Raw genomic sequence first — 27,036 nt, forward strand, 5'->3', positions numbered from 1 at the left:
ACATTTGGTAAGTTAAAAATGATTTACAGTGGTACCTCGGGTTAAGAACTTAATTCATTCTGGAGGTCCATTCTTAACCTGAAACTGAGATACCACTTTAGCTAATGGGGCCTGATGCGCCGCCGCTGCACGATTTCTGTTCTTATCCTGAAGCAAAGTTCTTAACCTGAGGTACTACTTCCAGGTTAGCGGAGTCTGTAACCTGAAGCGCCTGTAACCTGAAGCGTCTGTAACCCGAGGTACCACTGTACTTACAAACTCTTCAAGAGTCAGATTCATGTGCTTTTTATATAGCAGTAAGAAAATACAGGCAGTAAAACTTAGGTTGCAAAGTGGTGAATGTTTCTAAATTATTTGTATAGAAACATAAAGATGGAGTGAGCTTGTTTACTCATGCTTGGGGATGGGGTAAGGACCCAAACCAATGGATTCAAGTTACAAGATTATGACTAAACATGAGGAGAAACTTACTGAAAGTAAGAGCTGTTACACAGTTAGATTTCCTTGGAGGGTAGCGGACTGTCCTTCCTTGGAGGTTTCTAACCAGAGGATAATGCTTTAGTTGACATTCCTGCATTGCAGGGGGTTGGACTAAATGACCCCTAGGGTCCCTTCCAGCTCTACAATCTATGATACTATGTTCAACAATTTGGTTTCTGAATTCTGCACCAACAGCAGTTTCCGAATTGCCTTCAAAGACAGCCCAACATATAACATATTGCAATAGTCCAACCTAAATGTTATCAGAGCTTGGACAACAGAAATTATGCTATTCCTGTCAAGATAAAGGCACAGCTGGGCCACCAAATGAAACTGATGCAAAGCACTCGGCACTTTCAAGGCTAATTGATCCATAAGTACCCACAAGCTATGAACCTGTTCCTGCTGTAAATGACTGCTAGACTAATGGGGATGGCAGATTTAAAAAAAAATGAACTCAGGCTTACAGAATAAATATATATTGGTTTGTTCATGATATTAATTGTTCTAATAGTACTGATATGTGTGAGGTACCTTACTTCTTAGAGGCCCTCACACCAAACCTTTAGCCCAAATCTATGCCATTGCCACAAGCTGATTTGCAACATTCATTTCCTATTCCAATTTCAAGGTATATGAATGCTATGGAAGCTTCAGTGACCTACTTCTCTGTAAACATGAAATTCCGGGAGATCCTCAGGAGCTCAATAGAACTACAAAGGATTGTGAATAATCCAAAAAGAAAAAGTAATGGTAAGGAGAAAATAAGAGTTTAATTGTTTCTTTTTTATTTTTCCCCCTTTTTTGTGGTTCTTATTTTTATCTACATGCAGCCTTGAGTCCCGTCAGGGAAAAAGGGAGAAAAGTGAATTAATGAAAAAATAAATAAGTAAGAGTACTTTGTCTCTGAAGTCCATTTGGTTATACACTTTCTGGGTATTTATAATCTGAATATCAATGGCGAATTCTATTAATGGAAGAGGAAAGAAGGAGGGGGAGAGAGAGAGAGAGAATTTCTATGCTGGACAGATTTTCCCCACTGCTGTTTCCTGAACACTTGTCTGTTTTGCTGCTGATACTGGGCTCAAACAGGGTGCTGCTTTCCAGAAGAAGTCTTAAGACTCTTTTCCTAAAGATCTTCTTGCATAGATTGTTTCTGAAGATGTAGCATCATTATGAATATTATTTAGCTGTGCACTGTGGAAACTATGCAACTGGTTTCCAGAAGACATGGGGACTGTGATCAACTTAGCTTTAAAGGAGATTAGGCAGTCGTGGAAGATAAGGCTTTAATAGCTACAAGCCATGTTTTGGCATATATTATTGCCTCCAGGATCAGAGGTAGTACTACACCTCTGAATACTGGCAGTCATTGGATGGGTTTAAACAGTGGGGGAAAGATTGTTATTGGTGTCCCGCTTGGGGGCTTCCTGAAACCATCTGATCTTCTACTGTTGGAGTAAGTATGCTCAGTGCTTTTCTCCTAGAAAAAATGGGTCCCAGTACTCACATGAAGTTGCTACAGTAAGTACCACATTTTAAACCAGTGCTTTTCTCCCAGAAAAACGGTGCTGGTTCTATGTACCTTTGAGTACCCCCAGAAAAAAGCACTGAGTATGCTGGACTAGATGGTAGGCCTTATCCATACTTACCTTTCCTCTGCTCTTTACAGACATGGTCCACCCTTTAAAGCTCTGTGTCTAAGTGCCATCTCCCCCCCTTTATTTTTGTTTCGGGGCTTTCCCTGCGAAAAGCTGCTCTTTAAAGCTCAATCAGAGCAAGCAACAATCCCAGAGCTAGGTTGAGGAGGACACACACACGCTCAGACACGGAGCTTTTAAGTGAAGACCTGTGTCTGGAAAGAGCCGAGCAAAAGGTGTGGATGGGCCATTAGTCTGATCCAGCAATGTTCTTTTTATATTTTTATGCAACTACGTATTTTTTCGCTCTGTAAGACGCACCAGACCATAAGACACACCTAGTTTTTGGAGGAAGAAAACAAGAAAACAAATATTCTGAATCTCAGAAGCCAGAACAGCAAGAGGGATCGCTGTGCAGTGAAAGCAGCGATCCCTCTTGCTGTTCTGGCTTCTGGGATAGCTGTGCAGCCTGCATTCGCTCCATAAGATGCACACACATTTCCCCTTACTTTTTAGGAGGGAAAAAGTGGGGCTTATAGAGGAAAAATACGGTATGTCCTTCCTCCTTCCCATTCCAGCACAGGAAATGAGCCTATTGCTTCTCTCCTTTGCTTTCGGGAAGAACTTTTAAATGCCAAAATGGTAAACTACTGGAAGGCTACTTCCTCTCCTGATAATCATCACATTGCTGTGTTATCCAATTTACATTATTGATCTCTAGATCCTGCAGAAGTTTTCTGGGACCCACATGCTTGCAATGAGGATCTGCTCTGATGGTTTTACCTCTTCCTCTGTTCTAAATCCTGTATTTTCAAAGTAGGAATAAAAATGGCTTATCCGCTGACTCTCTGTCTGTCATGTTCTTGTTTGCAGTGATCATCACATGTAGGTCTCCAGGTGACCTTAAAAGACTCCTAGGAAAAGCAGAGGTGGATGAGGACATAGTTATCATCCTGATAGATCTTCACAGGTAAAAATGTTACAATATTGGGGGTGGGGCTGGAATCTAATGAGTAAAAAGGCCATTTTATATGTGGAAGTTTTCCCCTCAAGAGTCACATTGAGTGCTGAGTATATATTTTCATTTAAATAATAATAATCCTGTGCCAGTGCAACCTAAATTTTGCACTACAATTAAGAATGGGGGTTACTCTGACACCTATATAAATCCTGTAAACAATATTACCGTATTTTTCGCTCTATAAGACGCACCAGACCACAAGACGCACCTAGTTTTTGGAGAAGGAAAACAAGAAAAAAAATATTCTGAAACTCAGAAGCCAGAACAGCAAGAGGGACCCCTGCGCAGTGAAAGCTGCAATCCCTCTTGCTGTTCTGGCTTCCGGGATAGCTGCACAGCCTGCATTCGCTCCATAAGACGCACACACATTTCCCTTTACTTTTTAGAAGGGAAAAAGTGAGTCTTATAGAGCAAAAAATACGGTATTTTATAAATAGGATTTTCTGTCACTGGTTCCAATTCTGCTAGAAATGGAGTGGGACAAAGCAGGGAGAATCCCTTCATTGACTTCTAAATTTGCCACCATAAGGTCTAGAAGAGAAGCCTGTGTGTGAGCGTTTAAACTGCTGCTTCTTGTTAAGTTTTGTTTTAACTTATTTCCATAATTTGTTATAATTGAAATGCACGTCTTCAATAATGAATAGGTGTATATCAGCAGGGAATTATGAAAGTTTTGCTTAGTAAATCTGTTTTCCATTTCCTCCAAATTGAAGCCCATTCATTCAGATGTCTTTAGATTGTTCTAAGATCCTAACAAGTATAAATCATTAAGGAATTTGATTATAATATCAAAGCTTTCTGCTGGATGACGTTTCCGTGAAGCTAAGCACTATTTACTACCAAAGGGGTTCTAAGAAGGGAAGAACTTGTAAAATGCTGGATGAGATCATAAGAGTTCAATTTTTATTATTATTCTGGATTTGGAACTGCAAACTGAAGGAGAGAAAAATGTTTATTCATTACCATGTTGAGATTTCCACCAGTAGGCGTGCTACAAGACAGTTTTGTTTTTGGTGGTGATAACATAGGCTAGGTATATGGTGTTGGAGGTAAAATATAGTGATAGGTGGAAAGGTTAGGCCTCTCTTCTAGCACACCACTACTTTGCTTCAAATTGCACAAAAGCAATGTGTAGGCTCGGTTGTCTAACTTTATATTCTAGGCAAGTCCCTTTGAGAGTCCCTTTTAAAAGGTAACAATCATACAAATGCACTGAAATATACATAAGCAACCCATTCCTTCGCAAAATCAATACATTCACCACCTGTATGCTGCCAACATGCACTTTTCTTGTTGATTTTAAAAATCTGCGAAATGGGTGAGCGATATTCAAAACTTGCTTTCACATTTTTCATTAATGCACTCAGCAATTGCAACAGTGCTAGGAAACAGGGCTACACACCTCACACCCCAAGTCATTGGCAGCAGTGTCAGTCTCAGTCCTACTGCATCAGAGGGGTCTTCTGATCTTCTCCCTCTTTAACACATCTTGCCAGCTAGATGTGCTAGACCTTGTCCCACAGGTCCAAATACAGACCAGGCAAAGGATAGACAGATGCCCCAAAGGACCCAGTTGCAGGGATTCCAAAGAAAGATGCACAAAATCCCCCGAGAGATCAGTTCTAGTGCTTTATTGTGGAGCTACGCAAGAGACTTACACGCAGCAACTCAATGCAGGATTCCTTGCTACCACACCTTAAGATGGCTTTGTCTGTGGGGGGCTAATACGTTAAGCGTTACTTATACAAAAAGCAAGTTACAAAAGCTGGCAACAGTAGCCCAATTAACTCACCCCTGCCTTAGAGGTCCCTTCCCACCTTTCATCCCTCTCTCGGATAAGGGAGTAGCTGACTGAACCAAAACTACAGCTTCAAAGCAAACAGATAAGCATATATGATACCATTTTACAGCTCAAGCCAATTAGTCCCAGGGTTATCTTGACTACCAAGTTGGTGTTTACAGGTCTTTCAGTACATTTTCACTGTTTGGTTCTACACACCTATGTACACAGGCATTCTTCCAGCAATACAGACTCATCTGGATTTGGGTCTGAAAGACCAAGGTATGGGTGCATTAAGTGTAAGTTGTAAGCAAGTACAATCTGTGGCATCGCACAACATCCTTGCTGATCATGGGGCACATCTGTTAAGGCATCTATCTTGGCTTCTGCTTTCCTGGTTTAGTGTAGCTTGAATAAACATGGGATAGCCTTGTCTCTATATTAAACCATCAGGGTTGTTGTTGTTTTTAAAAAAAGAAAAATAGTTATTTAATCAACATTTGCTTCATTTGTCATTTGGTTGACTAAATGCTTTTGCTTCTTACTACATTTGGGACTCTTGTGCTTTCTGTTTTCAGCAATGTGTACTATGAAGATGCTCCCTCATACAGTTACATGAAGAATGTCCTTGTCCTGACTCTGGAACCATCAAACTTCACGGCAGTATCAAACAGTAGTGGGATTCCTTGGACTCCAGATGCAACGCCTTGGGTGATTTTATTTTATAATAATTTATTTGCTCACTACTGTTGTGCTCCTACAACACAGCCCTGGAAAAAGAGCCCTTTCTGATCATAATTGTTCCACGGGTCTGAAGGCAAAGTTAAACGGAGCAGCAGCAGACCAGTATCGTTGAATGCTGATTTTCACTATGTAAACTAAGCAACAGTGAAGCAGTGGGTTGCCAATGATATTCAGCAGATACATCAACCTGCCAGTTTTCCTTTCAGTTCCAGACATCCTGAATCTGTGCAAGCCCCCACTCCTACAGTCACCCAGCCTGCCCAATACTTAGGCATTTTGAATGTACAAGACTGTGTCTGAGCAGCCCTTCAATAAATAAGCATGTTCCAGTTGGCATCCCTCTGTAGGAGTAAAAGTAGCATTGGTTGCAACATCAAATTACACTATAAAAATATAAATACAGTCGTACCTTGGATCTCAAATGCCTTGGCTCCCAAACAAATTGGCTCCTGAATGATCAAAACCTGGAAGTGAGTGTTCCAGTTTTTGAACGATTTTTGGAAGCCAAACGTCCAGTGCGGCTTCCAATTGGCTGCAGGATGCTCCTCCAGTCAATTGAAAGCCGCGCCTTGGTTTTCAAATGGTTCCAGGAGTCAAACGGACACCTAGAATGCATTCTGTTGGAGAACCAAGGTACGACTGTGTAACAAATATTTTAAAACACAAAATACATAATAAAATATAAAAAACAAACAAACCAATTATCACTGCTCCCACAGCACATATAAAAGGGCATTGGATGTCAGTGAGCCAAAGGTTTGGTTGAAGAGGACCATTTTCGCTTGGCACCTAAAGGTGTATAATGAAGTCGCCAATCGAACCTCCCTGGGGAGAACATTCCACAAACAGGGAGCAACTGCAGAAAAGGCGTGTTCTCGTGTTGCCACCCTCCGGACCTCTTGTGGAGGAGGCACATGAAGAAGGGCCTCAGATAATGAACACAGAGTCTGGGTTAGTTTATACGGACAGAGGCAGTCCTTGAGGTATAGCGATCCTGAGCCATTTTAAGACTTTATAGATCAAAACCCGCACTTTGAATTGGACCCAGAAACTAATTGGTAGCCAGTGCAGTCAGGCCAGGAGCAGTTTAAGAATATGCTCATCTACATTCATGTGGGAACATGCAGGTTCCCAGAGAGGAGCTTGCAGCCACCTTGTTCTTCCCCTGCCCTTTTTACTACTGTACTGAGCTAAGCCAAGGTTTGGTTTGCTTTAGCGCATCATCCAAACTGGGACTTGTGATTCACTTCTCTCCTAACCACAAGCTGTAGCCAAGGAACTGGCAAAGCCTCTGGAAACCAGAATGGGAAGAAGGAGGCCATCTTTGAGCAACTCACTCAGGAACACATTGGGCCCAACAATATGAGAGGCAGTGGCTTAATCCCTCTCCTTTTATTATCTCTTATAGATGAAAAATGACTTTGCTGTTGCCTACTTGGATGCTGTCTTGCTCTTCGGACATGCTTTGAAAAAACTTTCTCTTGCAAGCCATTTCATTACTCCCACTAGCTTCAACAGCCAGTTTCGGAATGTTACTTTTAAAGGTAATCACATATGTGTTTCTCTTAATTCTCATTAATGGGCAAAGCAATACAGTAGATTATTGGAAGCAAAAACAGAATGATTTCAGTAAAAAGACCCAAAAGGGGTTAAAAATATTGATAAATGTCAGCAATAGTTTTTCTCTAATTAAATGTATCAGCTTTACCTCCAACAACCCTGCCTCCATATTGAATAATGGTAAATCTTTCCCTCTTTACACATATAAGAGTCTCTCTGTTCTGATCATATATTGAGATAATATTCCACAATGCTTTTCTTATTATGTATCTATTTGTCTGCACCAAGTTCTGTATCTTCAATTCCCACTTCCTGTTGCATTTGCCATGTTCTTCCAGCCTTATCTAATATCTCTTCCAGGCTGTGGCTTCTGATGCTCTGCTCCGCCTACAGAAATTGAGATTGAAATTTGTCCTTAACAAAGTGTGTCAAAAGTGTGTCCTCACTAGTCTCATTCTTCTTATTGAATATTATCAGTACAACAGAGGTGCTGTGAGATGAATGGTGAATATTGGGCTGCTGGCTTGCCTGTCATGTTCAGGGAAAATTATCAGGCTTTGATTATTATTTTTCTCTTTACAGGTATTCTTGGTCCTGTAGTCCTGGATAAATTTGGGGATGTTGATGTCAATCTCACCCTTATGTACACGACAAATAATTTAGAAGTAAGTATAGGGCCAAACCATGCCTCTAGCTGGAGTTGCAAGTAACCCAAGGAACTGTTGAAGGTTTTCGGTGCAGGGAAGTGGTTGGTTAGCGTCAAAGGCAGCTATTAGATGGCGCACCGGAAAACACTTCAGTAGCTTTCCCCTTGCCTAACTGTGCCAGTTTGTATTTCTCCTTGCCCTCTGTTATTCCAAAAATGGTTTCTCCTATATTTACCTTTCAAAAAATGAATTTGGAGGCTTTATGTACCTCCTACTCAGAGCTAATGGGCACACTTCTTGGATTATATTTATATATCTCTATCTATCTAGCTCCATCCCATTCAGTCTTGTAGGCACAGCACCAAAATAGACATGTTGTTAATGCATGCAATTAGTAATCATGCAAATAATCTTTTAAAAGTAAATAGCAGTCAAGTTTGACAACAGTGGGGGAGCATTTAACCAGATGCAAAAAGTAGCTGGAGAGGGAGAGTTTAAGGGCCACAGCAATGTAAATGGGATAAAGCTCATGCCTGATGGAAGTCCCCATTCCGCCATGGATGCTGTTTGCTGCTGGGAAATAATTTTTGCACTTACTAAATTGTGTGAATGCTTTCATTTCTAGTTTGGCCCACAGAGTTGAAAAGTGCTGTTATTACATAGCATGAGCAGAGTGATAGTCGATGAAAGCAATCTATTTTGAGTGAAGGAAAATAATGTGAGGGATAAATGCATACAGGAAAAAGGAGGGAAATCTCCCCTGGTAACTCTATGGTTACCGGCTATGGGACAACCCAGGATATTAAACCAGGGTTCAGGTAAAATGGGATGCCATGGTTAATTAGAAGCTTCCTGATTCAATCTCAGCTTGTGTGAAAAAAGGAGCAAAGAGACTCTGTTAACAAGCCAACCAAAACCAGCTCAATATGGTGGAGATGCAGGGGACCCAGGATGGAGGGATGAAAAGTGTGGGGAGAGTGACTGAGGTCCTTGGCTGACATTATATTCACATCCATCAGTTTTCTTGGGAAAAGGAGATTCAGACTAAAACCTTCCTCTATTTTCTCATTCTAGTACAAGGCCCTCCTACGGTTTGACACTCATCTGAATGAGACAGTACCAAAGACGGACAAACCATCATTCATCTGGAAAAAAAACACCCTGCCTAGTGATATTCCTGGCACTGGTGAGACAATCTATTTCTTGCGAAGGGGACTTGCACAGAATCAATGAGACTTGTACATCCAGTTTGAACACAGGAACCATTAGGCTGGTAGTAAAACCAATAATTTACCTTAAAAAAAAAAAAATCCAAATCCGTCTTTTTTTGTTCTTTGAATGCCAAGTTCTGAATCAACTTGTCAACTTAAACAATCTTTAATGTATGCAGCAGTACCCGACATGGGAGTATTTTCTGAGAGCGTACAGTTCAAAAAGACTGAATATGTCAGTGCTGATGCCCATTCTGAGTTTACTTGATTTGCAGGATTCCCAGTGTCCCCATCCACCATACTTATCATTCTTGCATGGTAAATAATTCACCCACTTACACTAATCCCTTCTTTATCATTTGACCCAGATCATTTGGCCCAAATCTTGCTCCCCAACTCTCCCATACACCACAGGGAAGCAGTTAAATATACCCCCTGTCCTGTATTGTACCGCTCAAGTTTGGAGCTAAATGAGCAGTTTCCTATTCACCTGGCCCCAGATGTTAGGAATTTGTAAACTAGGGCAAATGTACTAAAGCACTTAAGCAGAGATTTACACATCTAGCCTCAGAGCTCAGCAGCTTCCCATTGTAGCACTGTGTGGTGTGAATTCTCCAATTGTTTGTCTACCCCACAATTGCTTGTGAGCTCACAGATTGTATGATGCAATTCCCATTAATGCCAGAAATGTTCTCCCATTTCCAATAGCAGTTTTTGCTACTGTTGAGATAAAAGACATAGATATTGAATGTTTAACACACCCTTGGCAAGAATAATTTACCCTAATGGTATATCAATATACTGTGACTGTTAAAAGTATATGACGCCTCAGGTGTAGAAGTTGACCAGAGAGTAAATATGGTGCTGCCTAGCTAGAATACAATGTCTCAAATTTTCAGCATAGGTTCAGCTTGGGAATTTATTTATTTTTTTCAAATTCTAAAAGCATGATTTCTTAATTTACCTAGACATTGTTCTTTCTATATCCAAATCAAACTACATAATGAAATGCCTTGGCTGTAAAGGGGGTTTCTTTGTTTTTGGCTGCAAATGTTATTGTATTTCTTATCAGACTAGATGTTAAATTGAAATGAAGTAGAGGATGCAATACAAAAGAAAAAGAACAATGAAAACCTGAGCATATTGTAGAGAACATAATGTTTCTATTTTTCAATACCTTGTTTAATTCAAAAGTTATTAAGTGCCCTTTCATAAATTTCATCTCAAATTCAGAAATATAGTGTCATGTATCACAGTAACAATGTGCAAGGCAGAAACCTGAATATTTTGCTTTAAATTGGGTGCAAAATGTGGAGGGTGAGAGAAAGTCTTGTGAAAGCTCTTCTTTTTCATGAGGGGATGACTGAAACCACTAGAGGGCAGCAGAACCTCAGAAATATAAATATGTCATCCAATTTCTAAATTCCAGACATCAGCTTGTAATTTGTTTAAAGCGTGCTTGGAGCTATTTAGCCTTTTGTCACTCAGCCCAAGGTGCAGGGCAGAAAACCATCTTGTAACTTGCCAAAGACATTTGCTTGCTAACTGATTTATTTATTGGTGACCCAATGTCCTGCTTTCTGAGTAGGATCAGCCAGCCCGGGAGTTCTGACAAGGATGACCTTGTTGTCAGAGAATTAAGGAGAAAATAAGATTGGCCTTCAGTGAAGAGGTAGATGGAAAGCATGGGCATATGCCAAAAAAACCAAAGGTCAAGTGTTTGCCAAGTAGTTGCTGCAAGCATTTTCAAAAGAGTTTAGTGGAAATCATTAGGCCTAGACTGTACAGGCTTAATTTTTTCAAAGGTTAACAATGCAGTCTATACATGTGCAAGTAAATCCCATTGCATTTAATAGGGTTTACTCCTAGGAAACAATACAGGATTGCAGACCTGTCCACGCTTAACTCAATGGAGCTTATTTTATTTGTTAAATTTATATACCACCCTTCATCTGAGGATTACAGGGTGGTTTACAGTATAAAAACAAAAAATACATAAAATAATGAGAGCCAGTGTGGTGTAGTGGTTAAGAGCAGTGGACTCGTAATCTGGGGAACCGGGTTCGCTTCCCCGCTCCTCCACATGCAGCTGCTGGGTGACCTTGGGCCAGTCACACTTCTTTGAAGTCTCTCAGCCCCCCTCACCTCACAGAGTGTTTGTTGTGGGGGAGGAAGGGAAAGGAGATTGTTAGCCGCTTTGAGACTCCTGAAGGGGAGTGAAAGGCGGGATATCAAATCCAAACTCTTCTTCTTCTTCTTTTGATGTTTTGCTTTGATATTTGCTTTATATTATTGGTTTTAAGGTTGTTGTATTGATTTGTGTATTTTAATATATTGTTATAAACCACCCTTTGAGGGAAGCTTCAAATAGAAGACCAATAGTAATAACATGCATAGCTGTTAATAATAGGGGATAATGGCTGGCAGGCATCCATTCAGACTGATATTATAAACCAAGGGTAGGGCAACTCCAGCCCACAGGCCAACCTTGGGGTCAAATTTGGCATATAAGGTCATTTTTCAAAAATCATGCCCACCTGCTGATCAGCTTATGTCACTCTTAATTCAAGAGGGTTAGACAGGCCTTTATCTAATGTGATGTCAACTGAGAGTCTTTAGGTTTGTCTCTGAATTCCTGAGGCAGAGGGATGCAGGTATTATTTATTTTATTTTATTTTATTTATTAATTATTTTTATTCTATTTATATACTGCCCTTCACAAGATCTCAGGGTGGGTCACAGAATAAAAACAAGGTAAAAACACAGTTAATAGTTAAAACAAAAACAACAAAACTATAACTTCGCCCTTCCCACAAACACATTTAAAAGGCTGTAGGATATTAATCAGCCAAAGGCCTGATTAAAAAGGAACATTTTTGCCTGACGCCTAAAAATATATGATGAAGGCACCAGACAAACCTCCCTGGGAAGAGCATTACGCAAATGGGGAGCCACTGCCGAAAAGGCCCGTTTCTGTATTGCCACCCTCCAGACCTCGGATGGAGGAGGCACATAAAGAAGGGTTAATTACACTCTTGATTACCCTGAACTTTCTTCTTAAGTTTGTCTGATTTCCCATTTCTCACTTTTACAGGGCCGCACATTCTGACAATAGCTGTTTTCACACTTGCTGGGGTTGTGGTGGTAGTTCTGATCATCGCTCTGCTGCTACTGAGGTACAGTCCTCATTTCCTCTTCCTCTGTCCTTCCTTGACCTAAGTCCACAAATCCTTTCTGAAATTTACGCTCTTGAAGTCTCTGTACAAAGGTCACCTAGCATAAAGGTAAAGGGACCCCTGACCGTTAGGTCCAGTTGCAGACGACACTGGGGTTGTGGCGCTCATCTCGCTTTGCTGACCGAGGGAGCCGGCATACAGCTTCCGGGTCATGTGGCCAGTATGACTAAGCCGCTTCTGGTGAACCAGAGCAGCGCACAGAAACGCCGTTTACCTTCCTGCCAGAGCAGTACCTATTTATCTACTTGCACTTTGTGCTTTTGAACTGCTAGGTTGGCAGGAGCAGGGACCGAGCAACAGCAGCTCACCCCATCGCGGGGATTCAAACTGCCGACCTTCTGATCGGCAAGCCCTAGGCTCTGTGGTTTAACCCACAGCACCACCCACATAGATGAGCTAAATTGCATAAGCTCTGGCACCCCTTGCTCTCCCAGCTGTTCAAGCCCCCTGTGGTGGATTTGCTGCTTTGACTATGTCACCTACTTGGTCAAAAAGGTTCCTTCTCATTCTCTCCTTCCCTTTCCCCCTCCACCTGACGCATGCTAGCAGATAAACTTCAGTAATGGAATATCTGCATCCCATCTTTGAGTTGTAGCAGTTTAGTCATTGGGAGTTTTGATACTGGCTTGAGGTCAGTGCACACTTTAAGGTTACTTCTAAGAAGTCTGCTTTCAGCTTGACTCAAACTGATTCGTCAAAAAGGTCAATATTTCCACTCATTATCAGACAACTAGCGTCTGAAGTTCTTAAAATGTTGTACCTGTCCACAGCACCTAATTCCAGATTCAAATGCTTCAAAAATTGCTGCAAGTATACCTGTCTTTCTGATGTACAGGAAATATAGAAGAGCCATTGAACTCCAGAAAAAATGGTCCCACATCCCATCTGACAAGATTGTTCCTCTGGAGACTAACGAGACAAGTCATGTTAGTCTGAAGGTAGGAAACAGCAGCTGTCTATGGCACATGTTCTCCTTCACAATAAAGTGGTACTAGGTGCCTCCTGAACATGGTAAACCATGATGTTGGAACCATAGACGCTATCTAGAAAACTCTGTGATATCCTAATCTCTGTGTATGGCCTCACATTGGCTAGGATGGAAGGTGAGAGGGAGAATAGCTGGAGAAAAAATAAGTGTGCCATCTCTGTACAATTTGAGCCTAGATGGAGGTGGTTCAAAGCTTTACATTTCAAGAGTTTTCTGTTTCTCTCCTCACTGTAGTCTTGTGGCTCAGCAGCAAATCAGCCATGTCTCTCTAACTTCCTCCTGTCCGCTTACATCACACAGTTCCTACTAAGTTTTCATGGTCTCGCTTTTCTAACTCAGGGAGGGGTGCCACACTTTTGATGTGCTAATTGATCATTATCCCCCAAGCCATTACTTCAGAGGAAATTAGGCTGACTCAATTTCCTTTCAACTCAGGTTGATTTCCTTGGATTAAGAAGTACCTAATACACAATTTAGTAAATTTGCTCAGCATAATTTGCTTTCACACATGCTAATTAAATGATTAGAAGCGTCTAGTACACAGGTCAAATGCACATCTTTAACACACGTGAGTCTGGTTATTTCCCAGTTCTAACACCCCAACCTTAATTAAATTCTAACACTAACTTGATCTGGAATTTAGAGTTTCTTGCACCCACAGTAACAATATTTAGTAGATGTCTGTGATCTTACATGACTTACATTCCAAATAACATTCACAATTCTGCTACTCTTACAATTATTTATTTTAATGGAGTGGAGTGAGGAAGGAACCAGCTTTTCTCAGACATTAAATACCATGATCTAATGCTTAGAAATACAGTCTTCTACCCCACAGCAGAGAAAATTATGAACTGTGAGTTCAAAATGGTAAGCGAGTATGCATGTATTGTTTAAAATCTCTTCAAGCGCAAAGGACCACAACACAACTCATGTTTGGTGAAGTATATTTGAGTCTGATGCCCTTACAAATTGCGGGAAACATAGCTACTATATTACATTTTTCTTGCACACACCAGGATGGGATATATTACCAGTGGTGTTGTAATCTGAGGTTGCAGTGGGTGGAAGACCTGCTATTTCTGCAGCAAGGTCCTTGTCACCAGCATCCTAGAACCACCTAATCTTTCCAGCCACTGTATGCTCCAAAGCCAAGCATTTAGGAACACAGAAAACACAAGATGCTTAGTTTCAAGAGAATGGTGTGCAAGTGCTGCTAAGTACCATAGCACTTCAAGGAAAGCATAACAAGTCACTCTGAAATATGATATTGGAGCATTCAAAATAATTTGCCTATATAATGTGCACAGAAGCAGTAGATCTAGCTGAAAGGCAACACAAGGGCACCTGCATTGATTAATTCAATGCACCCCTAATGGTTATTATTGTGTAATTACAAGGTTATTGTATAAAATTAGAAAGAATGTGGCTGTGACCATCATGAAGGGACCCTGCTCTTCTGAATCTAAAACTACACTAAAACTACGCATTCCTGAAGTCAGCTAAATAAGCCTTCTTTGATTCTCAGATTGATGACGACACAAGGCGTGACACCAGCCAGAGGCTGCGTCAAGGCAAATATGACAAGAAGGTACATTTACTCCAGCATCTCTGCTTTTCTCCTCTGGAAATGATCTTGTACAAGATAAGGTGCCGTTTCATGCTCATTCCCAGTTACTTGCAAACCACAGGGATATAACAGAGCAGAGGTTCTTAAACTGTGGTGTGCCAACCATTTTTGGTCTATCTGCTCTATTTAGGTAGTCCTTGGAAAGGCTGCAGAATTGTTGAAATTATCTATACTTGGCCTTGCAGTTGATTTATTTTTTTACAATGGTGAAGGTTGAGGCCATTTTGACGAGGACTAGATTACTGAACAGGTCAACAAGTCTCTGTTTTGCACAGCACTGTTCTTAAACAAAGCCTCTATATTAAAATTTTAAAAACATAAATAGGACCTAGCAGACAAAATATATAAAGAGGGAGTGGCAGTGAAGGGAGACAGGAATGTGGAAGCAATGAGGTTAGGGGTAACCTAAGAACACAGAGAGGGGTAAGAGTTGCAGGAGGAGAGGGTGCTTGAAGCTCCCTGAGATGGGAGTTGGGGCAAGAGGAGAAGTGCTGCTCTTTCTTAGCACAAAAAGAGTTCGGATTCATTTTCTGAAAATACCAACCAAATGGACAGATGACAATTAAGTCATCAGACCCATCAGAGACATTTTATATTCTAAAAGAACAATTTAAATAGTTGTGACTTAAGCTTTCCTGGTCTACTTCATGAGAGACGATTAGATCGTCTGACTTTCCATGATAGCTTCCTGCAAGTGTCTGTAGTGCTTTGCTACATTTGGCTGTTAACCAAACTTCGTGGTTCTAGTCCAGCCATGGATGGTTTCTGTTGTTTTATTTTGCTCCCATCACAATTATTTCTCACTGTATCTAGGCAGAGGAATTGTGGGTGAGGCAGGGGGTGGAGGGGTACAGCTGTGAAATATGTGTGTCTATATATGTGGCCTGTTGGGTAAGAAGATGAAGTAACTAGGCGTCGGGAGGTACAGGCAGTACAACTCCAGAAGTTTAAAGGCTCTTTGAGAAGGATAAAGGTCTCCTGGTTGCCTGATCTTGCTTTTTCAAGAATATTGTCACAATTCCTTCCTTCCTTCCTTCCTTCCTTCCTTCCTTCCTTCCTTCCTTCCTTCTTTCCATCCAATTCCTTTCAGCTTCACATATTTGAAGTGTAACATTTTGTGCTCTTGGTCCATCTAGCCTTCTAAGACTGCTGTCCTAGCTATGTGTCCTCAGAAGTAAATCCTATTTCATTCTAAGGGGGTTACTGCCAGGTAATTGAGATCAGGATTGCCGCCCAAGAAGCAAGCTACCACTACCTATCTCTCACTGTGATTAGTTCTGCTGCCCTCCACATCAGCTCAGTTGAACTATGATGCAGCCAAAAGGAATATTCCTGTAAATAAAATAATCATCACTGAAGAGCAACTGGAGCAGTTGCACATTATGGGGTAAGGAGGTCTCATTGAGGTATTGAGGTTTGGGTGGATATTGGAAGGACTTGCATACAATTGCAGAGAGGTAGGCAAATATCAATCTTGTGCAAGACCTCCATTACTGAAGATTAAAATAAACAAACAACTGGAAATGGATACCCCCCCCTCCTAAAAACATCAATTAGCATATTGTGAAGCATAATTGCTTAGGTTGGCACCATTTGCTTTTGTAGTCTTGTGCACTACTGGGAATTTTGTGGTTTTTGTTTTTTAAAATAGGTGCTTACACAGTTACAGGAATACCTGAGCTCGTGCCCATAAAGAAGGCAGGGAAGGAGTGATTGAAGGGACAATAATAAACACTTGGGATATTTTCCACCAAGCTCTACCAGCTAATATGGATGGCAAGTGGTGGAAGAGCGATGAATATAGTAACTCAGAAAACAGGAGTGGACTTACTTGAGTCATTTGTGCAATGTGCACGCCAAAAGGAGAAAGTGTATCAGAAAAACCCATTTGTTTTTTGTTTTTTTAAATAATATTTATTAAGAGTTTAAAGATTACAAAAAGAAAAAAAAGAATTAAACAAATCAATATAATACAATACAAAAACAAAAACACTACATAAAACATTGAATTAACAAAACAAAACAAAAACAATTAAAAACACTTCCGATATTTTCAATCTTAACCTTCATTCACTTGTTTCATTGACTTCCTCACGCCTCCCTTTTTGTATTCCACTTCAATTAACTGTTTCAGCAATCCTTTCCATCTTCCTCTATTTTCTGTCCTGTAATTTATCTTAACATATTCTAACCTTGTTTTTTCCCTTTAATACATTAACAATCTACAGAAAAACCCATTTGCAGGGGGTGGGGAGCCTCTGTGTGGATCTGAACTGGATAAAGCTGACTGATAAAATGTTTTGTTCACCTAGTTCTTCTCTTGTTACCTCTTTGTATGTATAAAGGATTGTCCTTGCACTTAGATCATATCACAACCCTTGCAAAGGATAATGGTGTCCATTTCCCCATCAATGGTTAAGTAATGTAACATTTCATGTAAATGTATTTCTAAAATATAACCTACATATCCAGACCTCTCATGACATTATACAATACATGGATTACTGTGATGCTGCTATTCATTCCTACCAACCCTTTTCATTTTCCAGGTGATAATCCTGAAGGATTTAAAGCACAATGATGGGAATTTTACAGAGAAACAGAGAATAGACCTAAACAAGGTAAACACTAAACCCACAACCACAGCATATCCACTGAAAAATGTAGACCGCAATTTCCTTTCTTCTTATTTCTTTCATATTGCAGATATTAAGCGCTTCCTTTTCCAATAAGCTGTCTTCAGTGTGCCAGATCTCACTGCACAGGCAATGTAGAAAGCTCACTTTTCAGAACTTATTCAATGTAACCCTGCGGGCATTGGCATACACCAGGGGTAGGCAGCCTAAGGCCCAGGGGCCAGATGTGGCCCAATTGCTTTCTCAATCCGGCCTGAGGATAGTCCGGGAATCAGTGTGTTTTTACATGAGTAGAATGTGCCCTTTTATTTAAAATGCATCTCAGGGTTATTTGTGGGGCCTGCCTGGTGTTTTTACACAAGTAGAATGTGTGCTTTTATTTAAAATGCATCTCTGGGTTATTTGTGGGGCATAGGAATTGATTCATATTTTTTTTCAAAGTCTGGCCCACCACATGGTCTGAGGGTTGGTGGAACGGCCCACGGCTGAAAAAGGTTGCTGACTCCTGGCAGACACTTTTGAACTGGAAAGCACTGAGTGATAGTAGCTGAACAATATATCTCCAAGCAGCATAGGAGGACACCATATTCCCATACCACTGTATCTAATTTTCCACGTCATCATTCTGCTTCTAACATGCCCATTATTTTTGCCCTAGCTCCTTCAGATTGACTATTACAATCTGACTAAGTTCTATGGCACTGTCAAGATGGACACGATGATCTATGGAGTGATTGAATACTGCGAGAGAGGATCATTGCGGGTAATTAGCTCTGTAGCTCACTCATCAGTTTGTACAAAGACAGGTGATAACCCCTCACATCAAAGACAAGTCCTTGCTGGCACAAGAAATAGGCAGTGAGGAAGAAGGGTAGTTTGTGTTGCTCTTGGTCTTGTAAATTTCTCAGTACTACCATCAATATTCCAACTGGAGAAGCACAATCTTTAGAGCTGAATTGCTATAAACAGCAATTGGGCTTTCCAATGATTGCCATTTGTTCCAATTTATTGCTAAAGAACGAGTTTTCCAGGGGAAGGCGGTGGGGCAAAGGCAAAACCACTCAGCCCCTTCCTTTTTAGGCACAGGACAAGCGGAAGTTTGGATGAGCCCTTTGTGGCTTCAACATTAAGCCAGCTTTTCTATCCTGCAACCCTTCACACCCTTTTGTTTGCTAGTTAGCCTGATGAAGAGTTCTGGAGAGCTCAAAAGATTGCTCACTATTTTGTGACATGTTGGTTGGTTCTAATTAGCTACCACATATGAATTTTGGATTTAAAAAAAAAAAAATGAAACAACACTACTTCCTTTGTTTTTAGTAAAGATTCTTGCCACAGCTTCTTTGTCATCTTTTCATCTCAGGATGTCTTGAATGATAAAATCTCCTACCCAGATGGCACCTTCATGGACTGGGAATTTAAGATTTCTGTCATGTATGATATTGCAAAAGTAAGTAGATGGATGGCAATGAGGAACTTAATGAGGCATAATTTCGCCTTGAGTGAATGATGGGATATAAGGTATTTTGCTGAAATGTCTAACAACAGGATTCTATAAGTACTGTTTGCCCTTTGATAGGAAATCTGATTTTTTTTTCCTGTTGAGAGCTGGGACACTTAATGCTTGTTAAATTCTGACATTTTGCTGAAATGAGAGAGGAAATAATAATACTGCACCTAAATGAAAGAGTGAGCTTTATTTAAGATACAGATAGGTAGCCGTGTTGGTCTGCCATAGTCAAAACAAAATAAAAAAATTCCTTCCAGTAGCACCTTAAAGACCAACTAAGTTAGTTCTAGGTATCTGAAGAAGTGTATCTGAAGAAGTGTGCATGCACACGAAAGCTCATACCTAGAACTAACTTAGTTGGTCTTTAAGGTGCTACTGGAAGGAATTTTTTTATTTTGCTTTATTTAAGAAATTGAGATTGTGGTTACTATTTTTGTTTAGAAATGTAAAAATAACACTCTCAGTAGGAAAAGGCTTTTCAGCTAAAGTGGAAATAAATTCAAAATGAGCCACAAATTAAGAAGGCCTTTCTGTGCATCCACAATGCTGGAGCTGAAGATAAAAGTTACCTTTACCTTTAGTGCTTTTAAAGGTATGAATTTCATGCATGGGAATTTTAATCACCCTTTGCTCATGTGAGCCCCCACCTGCCAATAGATATAGGTGACCCCGGTTTACAACTTCAGTGAGAACTAGGCCCTATACTGTATATGTCTATGCAAACCTGATTCTGGAGTTCAAAACGTTTTCTACTTTGGTACACATGTAAAATATTGTTGGCTTATAATCCTCTTCATTTAAATTTTTACGATTTTTTGGTCATCTTATCAATGTCAGAATAGTATTCCTGCTTCTAAGATTTTAGAATTATGGGAACAGTTTCGAAGGAAATATATACATACACAAACCCCAAACCTGGCCCTGCTACCTATCAGTCCTTAGCTCCCATATTGTCTTGTTTAATTGGACTAATGTGTCCTGGGCCTATTTCTATGTAGCAACATATTATTATGAAGTTAATTATTTATTTTACATTTTTTGTTAACTACCCTTCAAAATGTAAAATATCAAAATATTACAGCGTGGTCTACAACAATGTGAATAAAAAGTAATTCACACACAACCCATAAATACAATTTAATTTAAAACTTAAAAATTTAAAACTAGTGAACAAGCATTAAAAAAAATCAACAAATTTAAAGGAAATTTTAAAAGCCCAATAAGCTGAACAACTAAAGAACAAACTAGAACAAAGAGAAATAATTTAAAATCTATATCTGCCTGTGCATATAGGAAGATCTTCAGCTGGTGCTGGAAAGTGTATTCCTTTCTCTCAGATTTTAATAAGAATTTTTGAAAATAAAAAAACTTGCCTCCTTGGGGAGGAAACTGCAAAGTTGGGGTGCCACAGCAGAAATGGTGAAGTTGGTGGCCCAGAATGCAATACAGCTCCAACAGGGGACCTGGAGATGGGCCTCTGCAGAAGATGTTAATCAGACATTAGCTCATTTTATGATCAGAAGGTACTGCCAGGAGGGTCAGTCTGATCAATTCCATTTGTTTCTCACATTATTAGCATAATATATATATTATTTATGGATTCTGGCTTACTTTGGATCTGGACACCTCTGCCGAATCTGCACGCTTCTTTACATTCTTTGTAGGGCAAATAACCGCAGGCTAAGATATCGTTCTGCCCGGACGCTGAGGTCCAGCGCCGAGGGCCTTCTGGCGGTTCCCTCATTACGAGAAGCAAAGCTACAGGGAACCAGGCAGAGGGCCTTCTCGGTAGTGGCGCCCACCCTGTGGAACGCCCTCCCATCAGATGTCAAAGCGATAAATAACTACCTGACATTCAGAAGACATCTTAAGGCAGCCCTGTTCAGGGAAGTTTTTAATCTGTGATATTTTAGTGTATTTCTGGTTTTTATGGAAGCCGCCCAGAGTGGCTGGGGAAACCCAGCCAGATGGGCGGGGTACAAATAATAAATTATTATTATTATTATTATTATTATTATTATTATTATTATTATTATTATAAGATACAGCGGTTACTGACCGTTCTAGTCTCTGACACTTCTTTGATGCACGTTTAGGACAGAAGTTTGAGTCGCTGGGTTTTCACTGTAAACTCAGACTACAAGGTCTCTGCCTCACAACAGAAGGGAACAGTGTCTGTTGCTATCCTCCTGATTCTGAGTTAATCCTTCCAGTCAGTGCTTGGATGTGAGGCAAAGATGGGCATTTTTAACAGCATCTGCCTATATTTCAGTTCTAAGGCAGACATTTGACACCTCATTTTAAGATCAGTCAGCTGAGTGGTCTCAACCTTCAGTTGGAACATGGCAGAAGTATTCCCTGGAAGAAACATAATCAGAACCATGGTGCAAGATGATAAACACAAAGAGCTGTGGGGTCCCCAAACCCCATATTTGCCTGCGGTTTAACTCGGCTTAGAACATCTCTTGCGGCAGAGAGGCTTCTGCAATTCAAAAGAATTTCTGGCCACCAATGTAGGTTACACATTTGCATTACACATTGATTTAAGTAAAAGCTGCTTCCTCTCTGAAAACTCTGACAGTGTACTCTTCCAGAATAAGGGAGAGAGGTAAAATGTTTCTGTATCCTCTCAGCCTATCAAACATAGAAAAGATCCACCAGACCAAATGAAGAAATCGGCTTTCACTCAAGCCAGCTTCTATCACATATGGCTTTCTGGGGGGTGTTTGGTGTGGATGGTGCAATCCATGTAGTTTAGCCCTCTCACCGTGTCAAAAATGCCAGAAGAGAGGGTGTGTCAGGAAAAATAAGAAGCTGTAAGTGCAAGTCAGACTCGTTTTCATTTCCTCCTAAAAATGTGGTGTTTTGCTTGTTCTTCCACTTTTATTGCCTGTTGGCATATGCATATTTTTCCCCTCCCAAAAAACTAAGGAGGAGTGAGTGTACAGCTTCCAATTTTTATTTATTTATTTATTTTAAATGGAGAGAACGCTGAGGAGAAATAGGGAAATATGCTCTCTCTGTGGTGGAAAGACAATCAGGTTGGTTGCTTCAGATCATACTATAATAGAATTGCAGAGTTGAAAGGGACCCCAAGGGTCATTCTAGTCCCACCCCCTGCAATGCAGTAATCTCAACTAAAGCATCCATGACAGATGGTCATCCAACCTCTGCTTCCAAGGAAGGAGAGTCCACCACCTTCCAAGGGAGTCCGTTCCTCTGTTTAACAACTCTTACCATCAAAAAGTTCTTTCTTATGTTTAGTTGGAATCTCCTTTCTTGTAACTTGAATCCATTGGTTCAAGTCCTACCCTCCGGAGCAGGAGAAAACAAGCTTGCTCCATCTTCCATGTGACTGTCCTTGATATATTGGAAGAAGGCTATCATATCTCCCTCTCAGACTCCTCTTTTCCAGGCTAAACATACTCAGCTCCTTCAACTGTTCCTCATAAGGATAGAGGAGCCTGATGCTCCTCTCTCAGCAGAGCCAATGGGGTGGGCCTGTGTTACTAATTCTGTTGCTGCTGCAGCCTCATGGAATGACTGCCGGGTGACAGTTGCCGGAGGGAAGAGCTTGGTGGAGCTGATCTCTCAGCAGAGCTGATGGAAATGGTCCTTCAGTTCTCCGACTTCCTCTGCTGCAGCCAGATAAAACAGTCATTCCCCCTCCCTAGGAAACTTGGGGCAGTCACTTGTGGGGTTTTTTTGTCTCTCTTCATATCCTAGGGAATGTCCTACCTGCATTCCAGCAAAACAGAGCTTCATGGCCGCCTGAAATCTACAAACTGTGTTGTGGATAACCGCATGGTTGTGAAGATAACCGATTATGGCTGCAATTCTATTCTTCCGCCAAAGAAAGGTACATAAGGAAGATGAATTCCTCACTCGGGAATTCCTCATGAATATTTGTAGGCTGACTGCATCTTATAGGAGAACTGTCAGGAAATGTGGCATTAATATTCTGTTAAACTTAAGCTATTTCAGTATAGCACTATAGTTGTGGTATGACTATATTCCCCCCCAACTGCCTCCGCTAAGCCACACAGCACCACAGCTTGAAGCAGTAGTGTAGCTATGAGAATCCAACAGTGGTATGATGTGATTTCTGATGCCATCTGCATGAGGATCAGAAACAGTTGAAAGTGGAAGGTATGCCTGTGCCCAGGGCCAACCCTACAATTGAGCCGACTGAGGCAACAGCTTGTGGTGACAAATGTTGCCCAATCATTTCTTCTGAGATGCATGGCCAGCCATTCTCCTTTGTCTCAGGAAGTAACATGTATTGGGCCAACCCTACCAGTGCCAGTGTCTTGCTTGGTTTTAGTTCATTTCATAAATTTCGTAAATTGCTTTTCGCTGAGCCCCCAAAGCAGTAGACAATTGTCGACCAATTTCATCCGCTTGTTTCTGTCACACACACACAGTTCTCTTCCTGCTCCTCAGATCTCTGGACTGCTCCTGAACACCTCCGCCATGGTGACATATCTCAGAAAGGCGATGTGTACAGCTTTGGAATTATAGCACAAGAGATCATACTGCGTAAGGAGACCTTCTACACTGACAATTGTCGGGATCATAAAGGTAAACATTGTGCGTAATGAAAAGGCTTGATGACAGGTTTTCCAGGGACTGCCATTTGCATTTGCCATTCAGCAGTAAAATGCAATTTTTCCTGGGGAAAGTTTGAACATATGAAGGGGCAATGAAAGAGCATGGGCCAAGCCTTGCCCTTTCATTAAGGCTGTATGCACGGGGCCAGTGCCCCGCCCATGTGCTCTGGCCTTTAGTTTAAAGGAAGCTGCCATGCTTTCATGTAGGATTTCTACCTGTGGAGCATGTTAATTATAAATCTACTTAGACTTTCCAACATGGGGATAAGAACTTTGCTTGACCACAAATGTTCAAATACTTGTAACAGGAATGTGGTGGGACACCCAGGATGTGAGATGGCTGGGCAGAGGGAGGGAGAAATGGGGGATGTAGATTCTTATTCCTCTTTTTCATCTTGCATCTTATCTTGGCGCCGTGCCGAAGAAATGCAGGTATCTTCCTCAGCCTGTCAGTTCACCCCAGTAGGCACTCTTAATTTCACATGTCTCACAAATTGAAAAACCACCATATGCAGACCTTTATCAAAGAATGAGTGTGTTCATTCAGATCTAGGATTTTGGTCTAAGCCTATCTTGTTTTATATAATACGGCCTTGACACAATCTGCTTGGCTAGAAAAGCTCTGCTTCTTGTGTTAAAGTGTCATCTTCATGTGCTGAATTGTTCTGTATGTTATATTTTTCCCCCTCTCCTGTTTTAGAGAAACTTTGCAGAGTAGAAAGCAATAAAGGAGCAAGACCTTTCCGGCCGGATCTTCTATTGCATTCAGAGGGAGAGAAAAAGCAAGAGGTAAGGCCATGTTGAAAGAAAGCCAAGCTCAACTGAATAGTAAGAGGTTATGCCCACGGCATGCACAGGTTAAAACTAGCAAGTTTGGCAGAGAGGAGTGTAACCAACTTTTTTCTTCCAGTGTTTTGCTTTTACACCACATTAACATCTCCTATTAACAATTCCAATGCACAGAAGCCAATGTAATGAGTTTTCATACATCATAGTAGCTCCTGACTTAGCTGCTGGTTATTTTAACAGTTTGGAGTGGGTATGGTATCGGGGAGGGAGGGGTGCTATAGGTTAACTAGATAACACTGATTACCTGGCAAGTGTGACCTGCATTCTGATTGACTGAAAAAGTGCTAGGTGTGTCTCAATGCTTCATTGGGTTGGGAACACTTTAAAAAAGGACTGTGAGCATGCAGTTCTCATTCCTCACACTCCATCACAGGTCCCTCGCATTAGAGCCCCTCATCCCTCACTGACCATCAAAAAGCCTGCAGCTGATCAGCTATATTGTGTAACAGGTTCAGGATAAAATAGACTTGAACTAAAGATCTCATTTTACTTTTCAGCATTCCGCATTGTTCCTTTGCACTCTTCCTTATCTTTTTCATTCCTAATAAATGTTATATAATTTGACGAGTTGGGCCTTGTGTGCACTGCTGCCAACTCAAAGTTAGTGACACCTCAATCAACTAAGCCACTTGGTATAGGCTTGGGGCTTACAAAGGAAAGCAGGCTGCTCTGGTCTCTAGGAGACTGGGTGCTGGCTCTGTGCCACTTGTAAACTGAAAGGGATCTGGTGGAGAAAGGAAAGTTTAGGGAAGCTTTTAATGTTTAACAGACTATTGTATTTTAATATTTTGTTGGAAGCCGCCCAGAGTGGCTGGGGAAACCCACCCAGTTGGGCAGGGTATAAATAATAAATTATTATTATTATTATTGCACACCAGAGAGGGTCAAGGAAACTGGATGCTATCTTTGGGTTCCAGATTTTAGTATTTCCATGAGTGGCCCAGAATTTTCTCCTGTCTGGAGTTCTCTAAGTGATTAGAAGGATGGTGGTGGCAACAATTACCAGTAGGTTTGGGTATGCAGTTGGTCTACTTTGCAAGGCAGTTGTGAAAGGAAGGGCATAAGAGGGCTCCCCTAGCCTTCTGCTTCCGTTACAGTATGTGCTCTTTGGCTAGGCATGTGGGAAATTGCAAGCCTCCTAGAGTTTGGCATAAACACACTTCAGATCTCTGATTGCCAAATTATATAAAATTTTAGTGAGAATGAAAAAGGAAGATAAGAGGACAAATGGACAAAGCAAAATATGGAAAATAAACAAAACCTACCTGGCCTGATCTTGCTACTTACAAACAGGCTTCTAGTCTCCTCATGAGTAGCACAGCTTAGATGGTCAGTTGCAGGCTTCCTGCTGGTTGGTGATGGATTATGGTCATTTTGGTTGAGTAACAGCCGGTATTATTCAGCCAATTATTTTTCAGGTCTTGTTTGGCAGGTAGCCTGTAAACACCTTTAAGGGAGCTGGGGGGGGGGGAAGCAGAAAGTGACAGCTGATCCATCCACCCCAAAATACTGAACCATCTGCAACCCCAAGTAGAGCAGTTTGGAGTCCACCCCCTTTTTCCAATTAAGTGGTGTATAAACTTTATGAAATAAAAATTGATTTTTTTAAAAAAATCCCATATCACCTGAACCCAAATTTACAAGGGGAAAGCATTGAGACTGTGATGGTTTGATGATTATGTCATTTGGACAATGCAAATTGAATAGCTGCAAACACACAGTAAACTCCAGTATGGACAAGCCCTGTGGGCATACCTTTAAAAAAAAAATGGGAAGTGATCAAGAGCAAAAATTACCAGAGTTATCCAGCCAGTTTAGTTAACATGTTTCACAACTGGCAAAAAAGAGGTGTGTTCTTTTTTGTGATGGTGGGGCAATTTCTGTTTCTGTTTGCTTTAAATTTAATGCTAAGGCCTTGAATAAGACTGATAAAGATGTATTGTGCAAGACCTCTGTATTATTATTATTATTGTTGTTGTTGTTGTTGTTAATACAATGTCTGCATTGCTTTGTTGTCTGCTCTTAAACGGAGTGTGTGCCTTTGATCATGTGGCAAAGGTATTGGGGTTCAAATCTCCATTTTGAAAGGGAGTTTCCTTTTAGGCTCTCCAGGAGTGAGGATGTACAAATGAGCCTCTCCAAGAGTGACTACAGCTCCAGGCAAAATGGAGGCTGTAAGGAGAGGGAGACCTTTGCTTCTAGGTCTGTCTGGAATTACGTTTTCTTATAAATCCTGAGCTTGTGCTGGACATGCACAAGATATTGTATGGGACTATTTGGGTGTATCTTTTATGTTTTGTTCTGTTTTGAATAAAATTTTGTAAGTAAAGCTTGAATCAAACTAATGGGTCTGGACAACGTTTTAGTCCGAAAGGAGTAAGTTTTTTTGCATCCAGTTGCTTCAAGCTGCACATTATTAATATCTGCAATACTTTGAACAGGGCATCTGGCAACTGGTGAAAATAGGACCCCCCCCCCTTTTGGTATTGATGGGTCA

General features: G+C 40.9%; 1 protein-coding gene across 2 annotated transcripts in view; it reads left to right on the top strand.

Annotated features, from left to right (window-relative positions):
* Positions 1-27,036, top strand: part of GUCY2C (guanylate cyclase 2C) — a 48,074-nt gene that overhangs the window by 7,106 nt on the left and 13,932 nt on the right. For both annotated transcript variants that reach the window (XM_081879298.1, XM_081879299.1), the window contains 15 exons: positions 1,112-1,233; positions 2,994-3,090; positions 5,500-5,632; positions 7,074-7,209; positions 7,808-7,890; positions 8,947-9,058; positions 12,178-12,259; positions 13,155-13,257; positions 14,836-14,898; positions 17,487-17,558; positions 18,232-18,336; positions 18,934-19,020; positions 22,807-22,939; positions 23,524-23,661; positions 24,391-24,479. In XM_081879298.1, the coding sequence (XP_081735424.1) occupies positions 1,112-1,233; positions 2,994-3,090; positions 5,500-5,632; positions 7,074-7,209; positions 7,808-7,890; positions 8,947-9,058; positions 12,178-12,259; positions 13,155-13,257; positions 14,836-14,898; positions 17,487-17,558; positions 18,232-18,336; positions 18,934-19,020; positions 22,807-22,939; positions 23,524-23,661; positions 24,391-24,479 (1,555 nt within the window). The remainder of the gene's footprint in view (positions 1-1,111; positions 1,234-2,993; positions 3,091-5,499; positions 5,633-7,073; positions 7,210-7,807; positions 7,891-8,946; positions 9,059-12,177; positions 12,260-13,154; positions 13,258-14,835; positions 14,899-17,486; positions 17,559-18,231; positions 18,337-18,933; positions 19,021-22,806; positions 22,940-23,523; positions 23,662-24,390; positions 24,480-27,036) is intronic.

Source organism: Podarcis erhardii, assembly GCF_964252035.2.
Source record: "Podarcis erhardii genome assembly, chromosome: 10".
Lineage (NCBI taxonomy): Eukaryota > Metazoa > Chordata > Lepidosauria > Squamata > Lacertidae > Podarcis > Podarcis erhardii.